Raw genomic sequence first — 20,544 nt, 5'->3', positions numbered from 1 at the left:
CAGATGTGTAATGTGGTGCTTGGGGACATGGCTTTGTGGTAGACCTGGCAGTGCTAGGTTAATGGTTGGACTTGATGATCTTGGAGGTCTTTTCCAACCTAAATGATTCTGTGATTTGCAACCTTTTCACCAATAGAAAAATGGACAGGCAGATAACTGATCCAGCAGGCCTGGGGCCAACCTACAAGCCTGAAGCCTTGTCAAAGGCCCCATCCACCACACCACAATTCTGCTACGGTGGATTTTTTTGTTTAATAGCTCATTACACCAGCAATAAAACAGACTTCAGAACAAATGCAGCAATGTTTCTTGGGAGGATCTGAGGCTGCTGACAAATATTGTAAAGCTTTTGAAATGCCTAGTTTGTTTTTTTTTTGTGTGTGTGTATATGGAACCCTAGGAAATGTAACACAGTGGACTACATACTCACGTAACACTGACGTTTCAGCCCTTATTGTGCTTGACATAGGGAAGAACTATGTCATGAGGATACCGGATACCTGATCTTTTGAGTATTAAAACAGATTTTTAAATGAAATACTAATATTTAGAACATTCATTTTAACACATACCGAAATATGAAGACCCAGACTCAATGTCCATAGTTAAATTTAATCAAAATACACTATTAGCACCTGGAAGTCTTCCAGGAGCCTTCTGTGTCCTTGGCCATCTGCCAAGACAGCTGATTACATTTTAAGTCTGCTGAAATTACAAGGTTGTATTTGAATACACCATTCTCCACTTTTGGTAGGGTATTTACAGTTTTTTTGTCACACATATAAAAAGTAGCTACCTCACTACCAATGTTACATTTGCACATTACCAACACAACCAGACATACTTGGTGTCACCTAGATTTCAGATATGTTTGGTTCACTTCGCAAAGCAGTTACTAACCATTACACTTCCAAGTTTCTTCAGCCATAGGAAAGCAAGGAACTAGTGACAGCTTACATGAACAAACCATAGCTAGCACCAAGATTTGAATCCATGTATGAAACATGATCTACAGAGACAAAACTAAAGTTCAAGTATTGGCCAGTGCTTTCTGTAAGTATGCTGGAGCCAAGCATCAAAATTCGTGGTTCAAAAACCTCACTCAGGTTCACCGCTAAGCACAGTCAGGGTGTGCAGCAGCAGGTAGCTCTTAAAATAGCATTGTGTGGAAAATGCTGAAAGGGGTAGGAAGCATGGAAAGCAATCAGAATGATAAAGTCTTTATAATACGTCATCAAAATGAGCTGAGGTAGCTTGTCCATGTCCCAAGAATACTGGGGAGTATTACACCTCCTAAGAATATCTGCATATGCATGCAGTCACAATTCTTTCTGGATACCTTCAGACAACAGTATTATTCATTTAAGAATGTATTCAGTATTATTCATATCAGAGAATATCCAGGATACAAAATATTATAAAGGTACACAGTCATGACTCATATAGCTCTTATAAGAACAGTAGAAAAGTTAGCAGAAACAAACAAACAAACCAAATCAACAACAACAACAAAAAACAGCACCCTGGTCCTGAATAGTTTAGAAGTATTCAATGCACAAGACTTATTCAGAGTTACTTCAGCTCCGAAGATTCCTCAGGCCCAAAGTAGGGCTTGCTGTCACTAAAAAAGGAAGAGCTAGAACACTTGCACAAAGCAGATGCATCATAACTCATGCACAGCCTGAAATCTGGTGTTGAAAGCACACTAGCACCTTAAGTATTGCCAAGTATCAGATCTGACGTATGGAAGCCTAAGAGAGTAAGAAATTGAAAATGCTCATCGTCAGACCAATTCATCAGCATCAGAACGACAAACTCAGAAGACTTTACCATACACCACAGTGCTACAGAGTTCATTTTGTTCATCCACTGCTCTGGCTGCAGCTCCACAGCCGTCTAAGCCAGCGTGAGCGCTGGATCCAGCACTCCTACCCCCTGGCATTTGACGTGCCTTTTGTTGAGCTCGGTTAGCGGAGACTGACCTGAGCAGCAGCCAGCAGTTAGATCAGCTTAGGCTGTGGTTTTGCAGCCTTTTGCTTCATGGCTGAGCTGAATTACACAGCTTGCCACTTGGCAAGTGGGAGCAGCCTCACTTCCCCTGCCCCCCTCTCCACTAACCCCATTTCATAAGAAGGCAAGCTGGTCCCATCTATGATCCCGGGAAAAGTGAGAAGAAAAAAAAAAAAAGGCAAACCCAGACTTTTTGCCTGATTAGTTTCTGGTCTTTTAGCAAGCTGAATTGATTTACTGGATGATCAGACAAATACTAGAGCCAGCATAAACTAAGCAGGAGGCACTGGGCCTCCTGTTATTAAAACCAGATGCAGCTGGGAAGGGCTTGACTGGAATCATTCATCCCTTTACCTTATACCACAGGTAGTGCTGCTGATCGGATGTGACTTGTACTGACTGGATGTGGTTTAGTACAAAGACTGCCTAAGAAAAGGCTAGCTACAAACAGCTCTCTTGGGAGAGAAGTCTCTTGAATTTGAAGCATGTCTTCTGTTGGAGTGGCAGAGAGAAGAGATTTAAGAGAGTCTCAAAAATACCTCTTAAAATGTTGTGTTGGACAGCAATCGAGAAAGCTTTCAGTAAGCTAGTTACCTCTCATGAAGCACATGGTAATGCGTGGCAACTTCATAGAAAATTGTCATTTCAAGCAGAGTCCTCTTACATTTTTTGCCCATGTAAATTACACATGCTTGCTTGAGACAACTATAAAGTAATACTGCTATGAGATTTTTCAAGTACAATATGAGTGAGATTAAAATCTCAATGAACAAGGCTGAAGGGACACAAGACCCTGAGCCAAGCACCTTCTCCCCTTGTGAGGGGGTCAGACCAGACTCCAGCCACTCCTCGCAGCCCATGGGGGCAATCCTGCCCCTGCCTTGGGCACTGCTACTTGCCAGACCCCACCAGAAATAATTACTTGTTTTCCTAAAAGTAACTCCTCCTTCCCAAAAGGTTTTTTCCTGCTGAATTAGTTAACAGCCAAGCTAACAGTAAGTTAAGGGTTGGAAAAAACTGGGCTAAGAGCAACAACTCTTGCTGCTGGTAGGAGGTAAAAGTGAAGCAACATATCACAGCTGAACCACAAGTTAAAGTTACTGCTCCAAGACTCCCATATGCACTCAGATTCTCACAGCACATGTAGATGCAAGTTATTTGTTGGTCTGGCAAATTGCTCCTTGGTGTAAGCATAAACTGTCCTCACAGGAGGGATTTACTAAGACAGTCACATCAGGAAGGGGACAGGCACAGAAATGAGTGCAATGCACATTCAAAACTAGAAGACGAGAGATCCTATAAGCATGGAGAAAGTACACTATTCCTTTTCAGTACTGAAGACCTCCTTACATGAGGTCAGGAAGAAGTTTCTTATCAGAAGACTAATCGAAAAAATAGAAGCATTTTCCAATTTCTGCACAAAGATGATGGAGAACAGGCAAAGGTTTCTGTACTACTTACTGCAAAAAAAAAAAAAAAAAAAAAAAAAAAAAAAAAAGGCCCAAAGCATTAAATGCCAAATTCTAAGATGGATGAAGTCTAACACATTAACTTCTAGGTTCAATAATAGCCTTAGGCTTGGTGTTGGTGTCTCTCGCTGGTACAAACAGAAGTGTTTCCAAGATCCAAAAAAAGTTACTATGGATTTGGACTGTCTGTACTCCAGTTTAAAAATAAGAGACTGCACCTCCATTTCCTCTACATTTTAGTTTGGTTGGCATTTGCAGCGAAGAAAAAACCTTCTGCAGAAAGGAGAAACACAGCCCAACTCTCAGCATGTTCTCCCGCCCACTAATTGCTACCACCAGTGCTTAAAAAGGCCACGAGGAGAATTAAGTAATTTTGGTAGTTATTTTAGATTAAAGCAACTCACATCACATCCTTGTCCTCCCTGCTCCCCCCACACAAAGTTAATTTTCCATGGGGCACCGCTGAGGTGACAGCGCTGGGTTTTACTTGGTGCCACCCCTTTCTTCTCACTTTGTCTCACCAGGACAACGAAACCATGCTTTTATTGCACATCTCCACCAGAAATTAGAGAAGCACGACTGTCCCAAAACACAAGGCCCCAAACGCAGGACCTCCACACCCTAGGTTATGCCCTCTCCCCTTCCCAACAGGGGCAGGGGAGATGCAGTGCCAGCTTTAAGCAGCTGGAAGTCTCTTGGAGCAAAGTGATTGCACTAGAGCTTTACTGGCTTCAGGTTAGTTATTTTGTGCTTCCTGAACTTAAGCACTCCTTGGAGGAAAAAAAAAGATAAATAATTGAAGCAGTTCATTAGTAAATCACCATGCAAAGTTAACAAGATTAATTAAATGCCTTCAGTTTCACAGCGCTGGAGTTAAATGACAAGGAAAATGTCACTGTTATGTAAATTGTTTATATTCACACAGGAAATATTTTATATTTCCAATAAAGCAACGCAACTATTCTGCAATCATAGCCTGGATAGTTAAAGATGATTAACGATGCTGTGGAGAATTTGTATTGTTAGCTTAGCTCGGCTTTGATGCAAACTTTAATCCAAAAACTCGAGACATCCACCTAAAGCATCTAATTAATCACCTCGTACACTTCAGAGTGGATTTCACTGCCCTGAACCCGAGCCAGTGTGACGTGCCTAGGTGGGGAGATCTCCACTGGGTTTGGTTGCTTATCTAGCACAGTGTCATCTAACACACCTTTCCTTTCCAGCACAGCTGCAGAGCTGCCTGCTCGGAGAGGGGCAAATATATGAAAATAGACTGGATCAAGGCTTCAGGAAACACGAAGTGCTAGGTTAATCAGGCAGAAAATCAGCTGTTCTGTCCTGGAAGGCACAGCAAAATTCAACAATACCAATCTTTTGACTAGTCCGTTTCTAAAAAAGAAGAAAGAAAATTGCAAGCTGCCCTCAGTTATGCAGTGGCAGTGCTGTGACTCACAGCACATTGTTTATTTTATGCTCAAGGAGTCTAAAAGCCGAGCATTTCTGTTCCTGGTTTGTCAGGCTTGCTGTAAAAAAAATAAATACATCTCTCAAGCCTCAGTTGTGAAGAGCCACTGCAGTGACACAGCTCCCAAACCATGTCCAACACGGGAGGTGAGACTGTATGCTCCTCTCCACCCTACCCTGAGCTCTAGGCTGCTGTATATATCCAAAAACTTGGCCAATACTGGCAGTAGTTTTAAAAACACTTCTCTCACAGAAGCCTGATCAAGAAGTTTGGCACAAATCGTTCCAACAGACTATGGCACAACTGCATCAACAGCTCTAGGGCAGGTTTAGCCTTCCCGAACTGAACGCATTTCAGCAAGCAAGAGATCATTTTCATCAACTAAGTATATAAGGTTACAGCCTATATATAACTAACCTATATGGTTACAGCCTGTAGAACTTTAAATAAAACATTTGGCACATCAAGCACACAAGGAGAGGGAAAAAAATGACTACCTGGGCATATGCCATCAGCCCACATTTGAGCCTGGTAAGAAAAATGGGGTGCACCAGAAGCACAGCACAAAGCTCTGGATATTCGCTGCGGTGCCTGGAAAGTGAGATACAAGATCAAGCTTCATTCTGAGGCAAACTTTTTCTGTTCAGTGAAATGGGATTATAAAAATGAGAAAGTTTTCATCAGCATTTCATAAATACGTGAATTAGCAGAGAAATAGTGGAGGATGTTTGTGTCAGGAGACTTGCATGCTTGGGGTGTGGGTATTATGGACTGATCAGCCTCTAATGAGTGTATCAATCCCAACACAAATAAAATGCAGGATAGAAAGCTGTGGGAGAAGGCAGCTGTGGCAGAATCTTGATCATCAAATCCATCTTTTGTAGAATCTCTGCCTAACCTTCAAAAGTTCATATTGTTATTTATGCAATACCCAAACAGACTTTCTACAAGTCCAGAAACATGTTTTTTTGTTTTTTTTTTTGTTTTTTTTTTTAAAGTAAATTGCAGAGTTACAGTAAGGTTTTCCCCTTTCCCTAAGTTTACAGGCCCAGCGCACTTTAACAGCTTAAATGACTTTTTTCATAAGAGTCAAACAAGATTTCCATTTCTAACAGCACATTTTCCCTCTTCACTTGTTAAGATTAGATCCTAGATGTTATTTCCTTACATACTTTGCCTGATTACCAGTGCTGTTCTTGGGATGGCAAGGTTCTTGAGGGATCTTTACAATAGCACATGCGAAACTCTTAAAGCTTTCTTCAAAGTACTTGGAGAATGAAGCTGCCAAGACTTCAACATACTTTGAGAAATGGACATAAAATAAATTAAGTTAGGGTTCAATTCCTTAGTCTATCAAATAAAGGAGAAGACCAAACAACTGGCAGGAATCTGACAAGCCAATTTTGAGCTCAGACAAACTTGTCAGCAAGGAAGGTAATGGTAAATAATGGAGAACGTGTAGCTTGATGCTTTACTAACTCAGTCCTGTTACTTGTTCCACCTACCCGAAGGTGTAGTATTAAATTTCTTCCGAGTGACCAACTAGCATCAGCATTTGAATTGATTTTCAGCAACAGGGAAGTTGTTGCAGTGAAAAAAAACTTGTCCAGGTGAGTAGTTATACAACTTTCATCTTGAAAAATATGCAACCAAAACTATATCCTTCCTTTAAAGAGCCTATGTTGGTATTTTTGTGCTTGCCATGTCAGAAACGAATTAGATTAGTCTCCCAAGTTAACTCTTTTCAAATAATTTGATCTGCAAATCCACCATATCTACTAAACACAGGTGACTGCTGTACCTGGGGGGCAAAAAAAAGTCCTAGCAAATGACAGAAAGGAAAAAAATCCTTCCGATTCCAATCAGGAAAAAGGCATAGAGCACTCCAAGATTCAAGGGTTTGATACTGTTTTGCTTTGACATGCAGCAGTGGAGCACTGAAGAGGGAAGAGTGCAGGACTGCTAGCCAAGAGACATCTGAACCCTATTAACATCCCCAAGCCAACACAGCCCGAGGGCATAGCTCATTCCAGTGAAATAACCAGCTACAACTGCCTGCAGCTGTAGGTAGGAAAGAGAAAGCAGCATTGTTGAATCAGCTGAAGACCAAAATAACAGCTGGGGAAACTGCTACATCAGGAACTCGGGCACCTATAGCAATGGGCAAAGGCTTCTGAGAACAGGGGTCATGAGGCTTTGTGTGTGTGTGTGTGTGTGTGTTAACAGACCAAGATTTTGTTCCTGGAAATTTATTTCCCCCCCCCAGTTTATAGAAGACGAGCAGTAATATCCAGAAAGCTTTTTTTGTTAATTCGGTCCCGTCCACTGTGCAAGAGCAGCAGGCAGGCTTGCTTATCGCAGATAGCAAGTGCAGCATGAGTCAGACCAAAAACTCACCGATACGATCATTCTGCTTAGGCCCAGAAAGCACAGCTAGGCCAGAGAATCTCTTCAGCTCTCCCCCAGCCTTACCATCACCAGAGGGGGAAAAAATAAGCGAGCATCAGGAGCAGCAAGGCCCCATCCACAGGAGCCACCAGCTGCTGCCCCTCGGCCCCATGAGTCATCTCTTCGGCCTCCATGGGAAGTCTGTGGTGGCTGAGGAGGAGGAGGAGGCCACGTATGGGCTTTTCCAGTGAAGTCAGCGTGTTTTTGGCCGCTATCTTTCCCAGAAATACGACCAAGTCTTTTGAATAGCCAACTGAGAATAGGTTTAATAAGGACTTCCTCTTAGAAGCCTTACCGTAAAAATTTAATTTCAAGTGCAAGTTTTTAAATGCTGTCACTTCTTGTAGCAGACAGTCTATACATCTTACACATTGAGAACTGATTTGCATACCATCTTAAAAACCGAAGTTGTACATCTTTATATAGGCTTCTTAAGCAAGTCTGGAACAGATGACAGGATTTGCTTTCACAATCAGGAAAGGCACAAAAAACCCCTAGAAACAGAACAGCAAATGACAAGCAGAAACTCCAGAGAAGGAATTTACCTGGACAGGATCTGAGTGATTATTATTTTTTTTAATATATATATCATTTGCAGAAGAAAAATCACACAATACTTCATGAAAAAGGGGATATTTATTAATGAGTCATAAGTTTCAGAACCAATAACCTGAATGCAAGTGTTTGTTCTGCTGTTCTCAAAATTATACAAAAGCCAAGAAGTAACCTTGATCACCATTAGGCTTTTTCAAAAAAGGGTTTATTAGGATCACAACTTCAAAGTCTTAAAAAAAAAAAAAAAAAAAAAAAAAAAAAAAGTCCCATTCTTCATCCAATTGCCCTCTCAGTTTTTGTTATTTTACAATTTGGTCTTTCAGAACTGGCTGAAGATTTAGCCCAAAATATAGAAAGTTAAAAGACTGAAGCAAGAAGCTTATAATTTAGCAACCCTGCTTTTGTTATGCAAATCTACTGATTTTTCCTCAGCTACATGCAACTATACTACATCCGATTTGCACGCTATGAAGTGCCCTGACAGTTGCATACCTAATGAACAGTCTGAGCTCCTCTAGGAAGTTTTCTGTCATCATTACCCAGGACCCAACCCACGAGCAGGGCCATGCTACAGCAGAATACCAATAAATCCCCTCTAACCACAGACAGCTTGCAGCACTGGGAGAGAAAAACAGTATGCAGAGCAAACAAGAAACACAGCCAGTAGCTAAACAATGTTTGGGTACCTAAATGATCTAGCAGGGATCTACAATGTGCTGGGCAACACGATCAAAGCGAGAACTCAACTCTGCAGAACAGCTTTGAGCCTACCTCACACCAGGACATGCCTCCCGCAGACGAAGGGCACCACAGCATAATTACTAGTTTGGTAACAGAATTAGTGAGGCTTGGCACCAAGCTAATCAGATATTGCTCGGTTTCAGCTCGGTATAATAAAATTCTTATTAAGCTGTTTTCTTCTGACTGGTCTCATGCTAACCAACTTGGATATTTTCCTCTCTCCCCTCCAGAAAAAGTCACTGACTGCTATAACCACAGGCTTGGTATTCTACAGCAGAACCTTTAAGGCAAGACTCAAGAAATATCTTTTAGGTGGTCTTCCAAATGTTGTCGCTTACTTTTAAGAAAAACTTCAAAAGGTGCAGCCCCTACAAAGCCACTGCAACTCTTCTGAAGTCATTCATTTTCTATCCAGAAATGCAAACTAAAAAGTTAAATGTTTTTGCATCTTCCTCAAGGCCACGGTGGAAGAGATGACAGGAAACTGGCAGGTATAACAGGCAGCTGTGCCTCGTACAAAATGCGTGCCTATTTCAAAAGGTTAAAATAATTGGAAAGGTCTCCGCTCTAAGAGCTCTCATTTTTTTTTTATTTTTACAAGGGGCAACAGTTCAACTCCAGATGTGAAATCAAACTGCTGACAGGAAACCACTCATCAGCTGAAGCGCACAAACCAGAGCTAACACAGTCCCTCTAACTGTCCTACGCAGCCATAAAAATGTACCTTGTAGCACATCATGCCAGCCTCTTCCCTCCCCTAAATTTTGCATCTCCCCAGACGAAGTCACCACTGGATCAGTTTAGTACCAGAAAAGGAGAGGAAACAAGCCCAACAGCCCTCACTTTGGCTGGCTCAAGTGTTACAGAGGTTGTGGTGTGACTAACCTAATGCTAGTACAAATTGGCACTTCCTTGCAAAGGTGTTTTTCCCCACCATCTCTGCTTTTCCCCATTTTTTGTGCTGGTACAGCCGTCTGCGTGGCTGGATGATGAACCCCAGTGAGCTGCGGTCCATCCAAAAATTCAGAGCATATTAGTTCTGCTGGATTATTAGTTTGGGGCTGGGTAATTACTGATCAGGAAAAGGAGATACAGCTGAGCTTGTTAACCAGAAAGACTGGAATGGCAAAGACTCGATAAGATGCAAACGCAGAACAGCAGACCTGCAAGAGGTGGTACAGCACATAACTGGGACACCAGAGGGTCACTGGGGAAAGTGAGGGATTAAACCAGTTAGCACAGGTGGCAGCAAGGTGGTTCTGCAATCCCAGCCTCACCGAGCAGCTCCACAGGCTTTCTAATAATGCCACAGAGGGAAATTTGCTTCTTTTCCTGTTTTTTTTTTTTTTTTTTTTTTTTCTTAGAATCCAAAAGGACCACGCATATACTCACAGCCACATTCACGATATTAAGGTTACCTTGGGAACTTAAAATGCACTCAAAAGAGCTGGATTACTCTAATTACCTTGTCTCAGTACACGAGGTGGTAGTTCACCAAGTCTGATGAAAAATAAGTACTCTAAAAGGTGTATGGCCGTATGTATTTGTACTGCAAGCGATTCAGACCTGCTCTTTGAAGATAAAGCTAATGTTTTCTTTTCAGTTTGTGAGATCCATCACTGCAGCATTCCGCTACTTCAAACAATTTTCACAACATCGCTATCGAGCTATCTCAGCACAAAACTAATTAACTTATTGTAGAACCCGGGCTCTACAGGAAGATCATAGAACAGATGCTCTCATAGCGAGCCACATACCCGAGGTTACCATCCCAACAATTCAAACCCAGCCCATTTCGCCACAGCACCTGGATGCAGTCTGTAGAAGCTACCAAGGTTTGTCATTACCATCCCAGAGGGGCAGCAATTTTCTTAAGACTGTTGCAGCCCTTTTGCAAGGTTAAGATGTGTTTCACTATCAGCAAGAAGGGAAGAAGAGAAGCCAAGAGTTGTTAGATACCTAAATAGCAAGCATCAAGGGTAAGAAGCAGAAAAACATGGAAATAGGACCTAGGAGTAAATATAAAGTAGTAAATTCATACTGAGTCTGTTATCCACAACAGCACTCAATCACCTAGAGTTCAGAAGAAAATGAAGACGAATGCTTACTTCTTTCAAGTCTTTAAAATGTCATCTTTCAACAACAAAGACTAACCTTTCAACAAGTCAAGATACCTTTCAGCCAACATGCCTACAACTCTAATTGAGTGCTTAGGCAAGATTAAACTGAAGATCAATAAATAATAGGTAGTTCCAGCTTACTCCAAGGGTCTGATGAAGCTGCACGACACATGGAAGCAAGACCATCACGAGGCATTCTCCCAGAAGAGCAGAAACCAGGATCATTCACCAGGAGAGGCATAATGGGGTGGGACAGTTGTACTAAACAAAGCTTGTCATTCTAGGATAGGGCTCAAAAAAACAACTACCAGTCTCTAGCCAATGGGCATAATATAAGTGCCTGCATTATTGACCAAGGAGTTCTAAAATAATCCACCACAGAATTTCTTTTAAGGCATCTGGTGCAGGATACTCAAATAAGATGACAAAGTTGATTCAGAGAAACAAATTTATGTTGCCTGTTTGCTTCGCTGAACATTGTCCAGCCCTCCCTGCTGTGGTTAATGAAATTCAGTTTCAAAACCCTATAGGCAAAATACCCTAGCCTTTGCAGTGCCTTATTTTGTAGAGGGGAAGAAACAGAAAGTAGCTTCGAGACTGCTGTGAGATTTTTGTTCATAGCTCTTCCTGTCTCATCCCTAACAGAAGCTATTGTACATTTCCTTTCAATAGTTCAAAGAAGAACACCCACATGAGACATCACTCCCGATTTTATTTCATGTAAGAACGTTTACTACCTTTATTCCAACCACAGTAAACATTTGCAATTTGTATTTTTCCTAGAGTTTGTCCACCGAGATGCAAAAGCATTATGAAGTGAATTTCTGCAGCAACGCAGAGCTTGACACCCAAAAAAGAACCAAGTTTTCAGTAAATAGCTTTTCCTGTTCTACTTCCTTCTATATACAAACATCTGGGCTGAGTGCCCAGATAACTTTCAAAAATAGTTTTAATTGCTTTATTATCTGTTATGCTGTAATCAATGCTTTTTAATACGTTGTTGCTTCCTGCTTCTTCGAAAGAGCCTTCTCCCATGCAATCTACCACCATTGCCATTAAACAATTAATAAGGAGGGCTTTTCTCCAAGCTCACGCTTACAAATCTGGAGATCAATCTAGAACCAGTAACTTGCATTTTACTTCGAAAAAGCCCTGTTGGAGCCCATGTGCAGTGGTGATGCTCTGCATTAACATAAACACTAGCAACACAGCTGACAATATAACTGATGAGCAGCCCTGCCCTTCTCAGTTTCCCACCAGTCTGCTGTGCTGACAGCTGATGCCATGAATCAACACTACAGTTCCATATCCTCAGGGTTTAACCAGTCTCACTATCGTTTAAAAGTACATAAAAATACAGACCCAGAAGTTACCAAGTCCTGTCACTTATGAGCATGCACTCCTAGCAGTAAGTGCTGCCATTTTTTCTTTCTTTAAAAGAAACTGGTGATAAACATAAGCTATCCGTTTTTACTCTATAGGGCATAGCCAAGCTTTAATTATTCTGTATTTCTGTGGAATTGCAGAAGGTTTCCTAATGCGATCAAATATATCTTAGTATATACAAGGGGGAAAGCTGCGTTTACTTGTCCCACTGGCTTTCTTCTCCCCACATCTAACTATAGGGGTGAAGACACTGCACTGGCAGACAGGAGTTCATGGCTTTCACCCCTTTTATTACACTGTCCTTGTGTTGTTGCTCCACTTTTCTTAAAAAGATCAAGCCAGATTACAGCTGGGAGTGCAACAGTAGCATCAGGCTTCGCAATGCCTCGTGTAACCAGCCGAAGGTGATTCTGGAGTTTATTGCCTGTTGAATTCTTCACCCATTGGAAGTACACGCTTTCTGATGCGCTCTGTAAATACGCTGGAGGAGAAAAAAAGGCATTTGATCCATGTATTCGTATTGTTTCATTCGCTTATCAGGCAGCAAGTGCCACTGTGAAGTCAGGCACTGGTAAATTTTTAGATCAGCTTGTAATCATCCCGAAACAGATGGCGATTACAGATTCTAGGGGCTGAGGGCTTTTTTTTTCCCTCTATAAACTCAACATTATGCTCAAGAACTTCATTAGGCATTCATTCTCTTCTGCGTTAACCATTACATGCAGTCAGAAGCAAGGTCTCCGGCATTCAATTCCTTACCTTAAAATCAGTTACCAAAAAAAAAAAAACACTTCTGTGATCTTCCATATTTGTGGGCAATACATGGCAAAGGACCTAAGCCCGGTCCCCTACAAATTCCCAGCCTTCCTAACAAGCTTCCGACAGAAGCAGACAGCCAACACGGGAGTGAGCAGACTCATCATGACTGGGCCCAGACAACTGTAGTGTGCTGCAGGAAAGGCAGGGTATGTATGCCTGCCTCCCATTTTTTGGCACAGAATGAAAGGAGGGAAGCATGACTTCCCAAAGCATTGGACAAAAACTTACGTGCCACCTTCCTGCTCCCTCCCCCAGCTGCTGGAAGTCTGCCGGGGGTGACAGTATGAAGGTGAGAATAAGGATGTCAATTACTGTGCCACTGGTACATGGAATTTTCTTACAATTGTACTAGTTAGAAATGTAGCTCTAAGTCATATTAATTGCTGAGTTTAAACAACTGTTTCAGCAGCACTGACAGATTATCTTTGACACAACGTAAAAGACCAAGATAAGATCAATTCTTACTGATGCAGATGCCCGGAAGATCTGAGCACACCAGCAATTAGCCTTTGATGCTGCAGCAGCCACCAGTATCACAATCGCACCTCGGGTCTGGGACAGGGCTGCTCGCCTTTTCACGTGGTGGAAAGTTTCACTCAACAGCGTATTTCAGCACACCAAAAAGTGAATTTATTGCTCTGAATGTGAGCATATTTTCATGCTTCTTAACATCTTTGGGTACTGCTTACATGTCATTTTCCCCCACATGCCCTTCTAATTTACTGAATTTGACTGCATTCCCAATTAGGATTATGCATTTGATATCTCTCTACCTAAACAACAGCCTGGGCCGCCACAACGATTTTCTAACAGCTTGAGGAGGGAGGAGGCTTTTGCTTGTTTTAAGAGCCTTAGGTAACAGGCACCTCCCTGCAGGTTTTTTCCTGATTAGGAATTCATGCACTTGCTATAAGCCCCATTGCTTTGTGATGCTGATGCACTACACCTCCCTTTTTAGAGACGCATTTCCTTCTAGGACAGGAGAGTTAAGAACACAGATCTTGTAACTTTCTCTTTATATAGTTCACCTCTCTACGCATTCAATTTAAAATCCAAGGATCCCTCAGAACTCGGCTATCACATTATAGCAGTATTATGGGCCTACGCTCAAAGTTGAGAAGCCTACAGAGAATCCCATTTTTCACGTTTTACCTTCACCAAATGCTTCCTTCCAGCATGCACCACATTCTGTCAGAAACATGGGAACTGCGTCTCAGACGCACCACTTCAATGCATCCTTCCTCCCAAATCTGTTGTGAGACACGGGGACTGTTACTGTCCCATTAATTGCTACGCACAGCAGTGGAAGCAGTCTTAAGTAAGATTTTTCAGATGAGTAATATGCTCAAAGTTTATTTAATTACCATCATCATAACCTATGAATTACGCTCATTTCCTAGACTAACCTTTTATTATGGGTTTCTGTTTATTTTGCTAAGAAACACAAGTATCCTTAATTCCTGTTTCTAACGAATCCACATAGGTATGCTGCATTTTGACTGCAAGAAATTCTGATTTGTGATAACAGGGCCTGCTCCAATCACACTAAAGACTCATTTTCACTTGTCAGACAAAGCCACATCAAGCGTTACAAACCAACAGGGTGAGCACCTAACAGAGGATCCTGCAACGCTTTGGTGCTACGTTCTTGGCTAAGAAGAAGTATTTAGATTCGGACACAAATTATTTTTCATACTCTAATTTAGAGGGATTTCCCTTCCATGGGGCCCAAAGTATTATTCACGATTACACCTTGCAGCAGGGTGAGGAACCAGAATATCTGTAGCACACGGCAGATGCTCAAGCCCACAGCCATGCCTTCTACAAACACAGGGATGCACTTCTCCAAGTTTATCGTATTCCCGAGCGTGCTCTTTGCGCCCACCCTCCCCAACTAAAGGATTCCAATTTGCAGTTTTTAGCTTTGCAAGCACGAAGCAGCACGCCTCCATTGCTTCTTCCACTTGGCACAGCTACGCGCTCCCCGGTAGCACATGATGGTAGGAGTCATGTACACTATTGTGTTTGTCACTATTTACTTTGCTATTAGGCACGGCACTGGAGAGGGCAGAGCCTCTGAAAGCACTGGTATTTCCAGAACAGGCACGTGTAGCTACAACTACAGCCAGGTCTCTGCTCCCACCCAGGGAGACCCCAGAAGCGCCTCACCCCACCTCCACCAGCTTTCCTTGACACTGTCTGCCTCGGAGCTGTGCAAAAAAATAGCCACTAGGAGCAAGAGAAACTCGTGCACGTAAGCCTAATTCCGGCAAGCGGCACGCTGCGCACTTCCACAATCAGAGGGTTTTTTGCTGAGCAGATAGCTATCTAGTTCCTTATCGGTTCGTGATGCAGGGTGTCACTGCTTACAGCCGACCTAGGGACAGCTCGAAGCCCTCTGTCACCAGCTCCTGCCAGCTCGCAGGGCCACCCTCAGGGGATGGTTCAGCCTCACCCCGCTTCCCTCCCTGCCTCGCTGGCACCCAGGGGCCCCCAGCACATCCCCACCACCCCCGTGGGATGCCCAGCTTTGTGCCCGAGCTGTTAAACCACACACAAAGAAAACGACACAGGTTTGGATGTGCAGGAAACAAAGGGAAAACCGGCTTCATGCCACGGACTGCTCTGCTGCCACAAGGCTCGCAGCCTGATGCAAAGCCTCTGGCTGCCCACCAGCAGCGAGCAGCACCTGGAAGCGGCGGCACCGCGCTGGGGGAGGCAGCAGCTGAAGTTTTCGGCCTGGCAGCCCCCGGACGGCTGATTTTTGGGGGTGATCTTTGGGGGCCGTGCTCGCAAGCTGCCGCGGCGGCTATTTAAAGATGCAAAGCTGCGCCCTGAGCCCCGTAATAATGCCCGGCCATGTGACAGCCTCCTCAGCAGGCTGCTCGCTGGTTTTAAATGCCCAGCACCACGGCACCAAGCACCACCACCGCCAAGCACCACCACCAGCAGCAGCCCCGATGCAAACCGCACAGGAGGCAGCCGTGAACTTGAGCAGCTCCAGCTTTAAGAGCAGAGCTTTTGGGGGGTTTTCACCGCCTCCACCCCCAAGGAAAGGAGCAGGGGGCACCGCGGCACGTCCCCGCAGCGCTGCAGGGGGGGGACACGACCCCACCCGGAGCCTGAAGGGGGGGGGGGGGGCACGGCGGCCCTCCCTCCTCCTCCTCCTCCTCCTCCTCCTCTTCCTCCCCGCCGCTTACCGAGTGGTTGACCCCCCACATGAGGACGCTGAGCAGCGGGTCGCTGGCCCGGAACAGCTTCACTTTCTGCGCCACGAAGTGCTTCTTCTTCGTCTTGGTTTTACTCGCCAGGGCGGGGGCGATGGTGCTGGGGGCCGCCATGGCGCGGCGGCGGCAGCAGCGGCCGGCAGGGAAGGAGGCAGGGAAGGAGGGCAGGAGGCAGGGATGGAGGAGGAGGAGGCGGCGGAGGGCAGGCGGCGGTGCTCAGCTCAGCGCCGCGGCCGTGCGTGCGGCGGGGCGGGCAGGGTGCCGCGGGGCGGGCAGGGTGCCGCGGGGCGCCGCGCGCATCCCGGCCTGCAGCCGCGCGCCGAAATGGCCCCGCTCGCGCGCCGCGGCCACGCCCCCTCCGCCCGCCCCCTCCCCGCTGCATGGAGGGGGGGGGGGAGTGGAGGGGGAGCTGCCACCGCCCCCCCCCCACGCCCCGTTCCCAGCCGGCGCGGGAGTTTCGGTTCCTGCCGCCGCAGCGCGCATGCCCCGCGGGCGCGCGCAGGCGTCATGGCGGCCGTGCGGCTGCTGGCTGAGGGGAAAGGGGGGAGAGCCCGCTCGGTGCCCTGAGGGGCTGGGGATTGCTCCCCGTGTGGTAAAGGGATCACAAATCGCACCAACGTAGCTAAATACACGCTGCTCTGCGCCCTTCCTGTGTTCACTCCCCACCTCTCCCCTCCAAATAAATACACCTGAAGAGACACCTTGGGCAAGGGGACACTGATGTCCTCCTCGGACAGGACATCGCCAGCCCTCTCACCTGGCTTCTGCCTGCGAGCGCAGCTGTCACAGCCAGCATGCAGCAAGCACCACAAAACAGCCTCCTACAAGCACCACGCAGGGGCTTTGCTGTGCTGTGAAGGCACTGCACCCCTGTAACACGCGCTTGCCCAATTGTACTCACAGCAAAAAAATGTTAAAAAATGTTTTAAAAGTGTTTCTGAACTGCCTCTATCACCACAGAGGATGTGGTCGGGGGTAGATGACATCCTGCAAAGGCACATCTGCCCAAGTCAGAAGCATTGTACACGAAATACACTTTCCTTCCTTGCACAGTGGAAGTCCTCCTGGCAGCACTGCCCCTTCCCAAGGACCAGCACACTCAGGCTAAGCCACCCCTTGACTTCCAAGGCACACAGAGGGATGTGCCCGTTACAGGTCCTGCTTTGTGCATTTGCTGTTTGCTCAGCAAGGTCACCAGGTCCATGGGGAACAGCAATAACATGGCTGCCCCATGGGCGGACAAACCAGGAGCCAAGGGTTGCCCCAGTTCAGGCAGCACCCTCACCAGTGGGGCCCAGTATGCAGCAGCAGCCCCAGAGAAGCCAGGTCCACCTGGGAAGGTTCAGCATAGGCACAAGGTCCATCCAGGAGGCCAGGCTACAAGGAGACAGAGGCCTAGAGGCAAGCTACTGCTGGTATAGCCCCAAGGCATATGCAGAAGGCAAGACTGGAGACAGGCATACCTACAGCATAGCTCAGGCAAAAACGCAGCATCACCTCATCCCTGAACTTAAATAGAGGTCATGGGCAGAGGGTGGGGATGGACCTCCCAGGTGAGGCTGCTCAAGGCCGTTAAGGTCTACAGGTGCGCTCATGGGACTGACTTACACAGGTGCTTATAAATTTAAAACCTCATTGCCCCAAACTCAGTTGGTCAAGTGTCACATCCTTTCCATTACTCTTTTGCCTTTGTGATCTCAATAGCAAAGGTATCCAAGTAAATAGTTTTATCTCCCTCTAGCATTGAAACAGTTACTGGGGTTTATTATATGACCTCTTTTCTGTATCTTATTGAGAGTAGGAGAGAGCAGAAATGCTATATTTCATTATTATTTTTATTATTTAAGAGTAAAAAGTTATTAGGAATTACAGATAGATTCTAAATTCTAATATTTCTTGGAAAAAAAATCTTACAACAGCAAAAACCCCTGATGTTTTTACCGCAGTCAATGGAAGCAGCTGAATAGTCAGCACCTCTGAATAAAAGCAGGTCACTTAGATGCCTAGATATAGATTTGAAGTCAGATTTTTAGAAGAGTTCAGTACCCATTTTATTCCTTACGTTATGCTTAGAATATGACATCTGAGCATTGTGCAATGCTGCACACATCAACGTGACTAACATCTGTCATATTTGTCTTTCATCTTCTTTCCAGAATAAATCCATAAAATCCATATAGTGAAGCATTTTGGTTTTTCAGCGTGTAATATACAACACACATTTTTTTAAGTTTATTATAGGAAAGGAAAGGCTGCGGAAGGAAGTTGTTTTTTGTTTTCATATTTCTTTTTTCTTCCAGGAGACTTTCTTGTCATCTTGGCCTAGATTCTGAAGAGCTCTTTCCTGCAGATGTGAATCCTTAGCAAGGAAGGTTATATGTTTTCTGGGGAACAAAAGATGTTGATCATAATCTTTAGAGCACAATCTGAACAAATCAAGTGCCTGGACTACCTAGACGAGGTCTAAGGCACAGGTTTGTATTCTCCAGTTTCAGGCACCAAGAACATGATAGTTACCTGCACTTGTCTATCTTGTTGGGATGACACAGGTCTACCACCTGTGCCATGATATACCTGGAGATGGACGTGGGCATCACTTGAAGAGGCAAAACCCAGTCACACTTGCAGCCTACGCTTTTCTTTTGCATCTCTTTCTGGCTGTGCATCAACTAGAGCCCCAGTCTCTTTCTTTCCTTCAACTGTGACCCTAACCTTACCTCTTAAAATAAACCTAGCCAGAGGCTTAGCCGGGACTGGATTACCCAGCCAATTCCTAAGGCAAAAATTTCCCCCTGTCAAGTTCTTGCAGCCTAGACTTCTCTTTAAACCCTTTTAGCTCCCCTCTAGCTGGAGCTCTGGGCTTTCTCTTTCTCCTAGCTCTAACCCTGGGAGTAACCCTGGTCTTGTGCTAAGCCTCAGCCCAGGGGCCCTAGCCAGTGCCCAAGCTAAAACCTTCTCAGAGGCATGTTTTTTTTCACAGCCCACTTTTCCTTTGGCATGTTCCCTTTCATGTTCCCCTCCAGCTGCAACTTTAGTCTGTCTCTGCCCAGATATTAACCTTAACACAGATCCTTAGACCAGGACCCCCAGCCAGTGCCCACAATGTGTTCCTTTTGCCACATTTTCTCTACACCACATTTTCTCTACACCGTTTTTTCTTCAGAGCTCCTCTCCAGCTCCACTCCAGCTGCAGCTCCAGACTCCCTCTTTCTCTCAGCCTTAATCTTAATGCTTGCTCAAACCATATGCTTTGGACATGGCCCCCGGCCAGTGCCCACACCAGGAAGTTCTTGCAGCCGAGTTCTTGCAGCCTACACGTCCCTGTGACAGCCACTTTCTATCCCTGAGCCAGCTGCAGCTCTTGGCTCTCTCTTTCTGTCAGCCATAACCTCAGACCTATCCCTACCCCTGACAGTACTGAGCCTTAGACCAAGCCCCCAGCCAGTGCACACACCTAAAAGATCTTACAGACGAGTTATCTTTGTGTCCCAGCCTTTCCTCTAGCAACTGCTTTCAACCTCTCCTGCAGCTGGAGATCTGGGCTCTCTCTTTCTCCCCATGTTAACACTAACCCTCACGCTAGCTGTATGCTTAGCCTCAGACCAGGATGCCAAGCAGTAAAAACAAAAAACAAAACAAAACAAAACCAGCAAAAGCAACCAAGTTCTTCCTGCACCCTGCACTTCCTAGGCCCATTCTAATTGCAGCATTAGGCTTGCTCTTACTCACACATCTAACCCTACCTCCAAACCTAGGAGGAGGCTGAGCCTCAGACCAAGCAGCCCTGCCACGTTCTCCTTGCAGTCTAAAGTTCCCCTTCAAAGTCCCTTTGTAGCTCCCCTTCAGCTGGAGCTGTCTCTCTCTTTTCTCCAGCCCCAACTCTAACTCCAAAATAAACCTAACCATAAGCTGAGCCTTGTCACTGCCCCCTTTTGGTGCCATCACCAGAAAGTTATCCCAGCCAAGCTCTCCTTGCGTGCCACCCTTTCTCTGGGCAAGTACTTTCTACCCCAGTCCCACCGCAGCTCTAGGTTATCTTTTTCTCTCAGCCCTAATACTAACACTAGCCATATCAAACTCAAACAAAGGCTGAGCCTTGGCCTAGAACTCACCAGGCCAAACCAAAATGTTCTGGCAACCATGTTCTTGCAGCCTACACTTCCCATTACCAGTTCCTTCATTGTCCCTCTGCAGCTGGAGCTCTCATCTCTCTCAAGTGTAACCCTGGCTTTAAGCCCAACTATATGCTGACCAGGCCTCCCAGACTGCCCACACCAAAATTTTCTCTCAGCCATGTTCTC

General features: G+C 45.1%; 1 protein-coding gene across 1 annotated transcript in view; it reads right to left on the bottom strand.

The window, feature by feature from the left end:
* PIP4K2A (phosphatidylinositol-5-phosphate 4-kinase type 2 alpha) overlaps nt 1-16,662 on the bottom strand; it is a 108,590-nt gene extending 91,928 nt beyond the window's left edge. The window contains exon 1 of the mRNA XM_082754321.1: nt 16,217-16,662. Within this exon, the coding sequence (XP_082610447.1) occupies nt 16,217-16,357 (141 nt within the window). The 5' untranslated portion in view covers nt 16,358-16,662. The remainder of the gene's footprint in view (nt 1-16,216) is intronic.
* Nucleotides 16,663-20,544: the final 3,882 nt, after the last annotated feature.

Source organism: Aythya marila, assembly GCF_965140915.1.
Source record: "Aythya marila genome assembly, chromosome: 2".
NCBI lineage: Eukaryota > Metazoa > Chordata > Aves > Anseriformes > Anatidae > Aythya > Aythya marila.
This window is presented reverse-complemented; position numbering and strand designations above follow the sequence as displayed.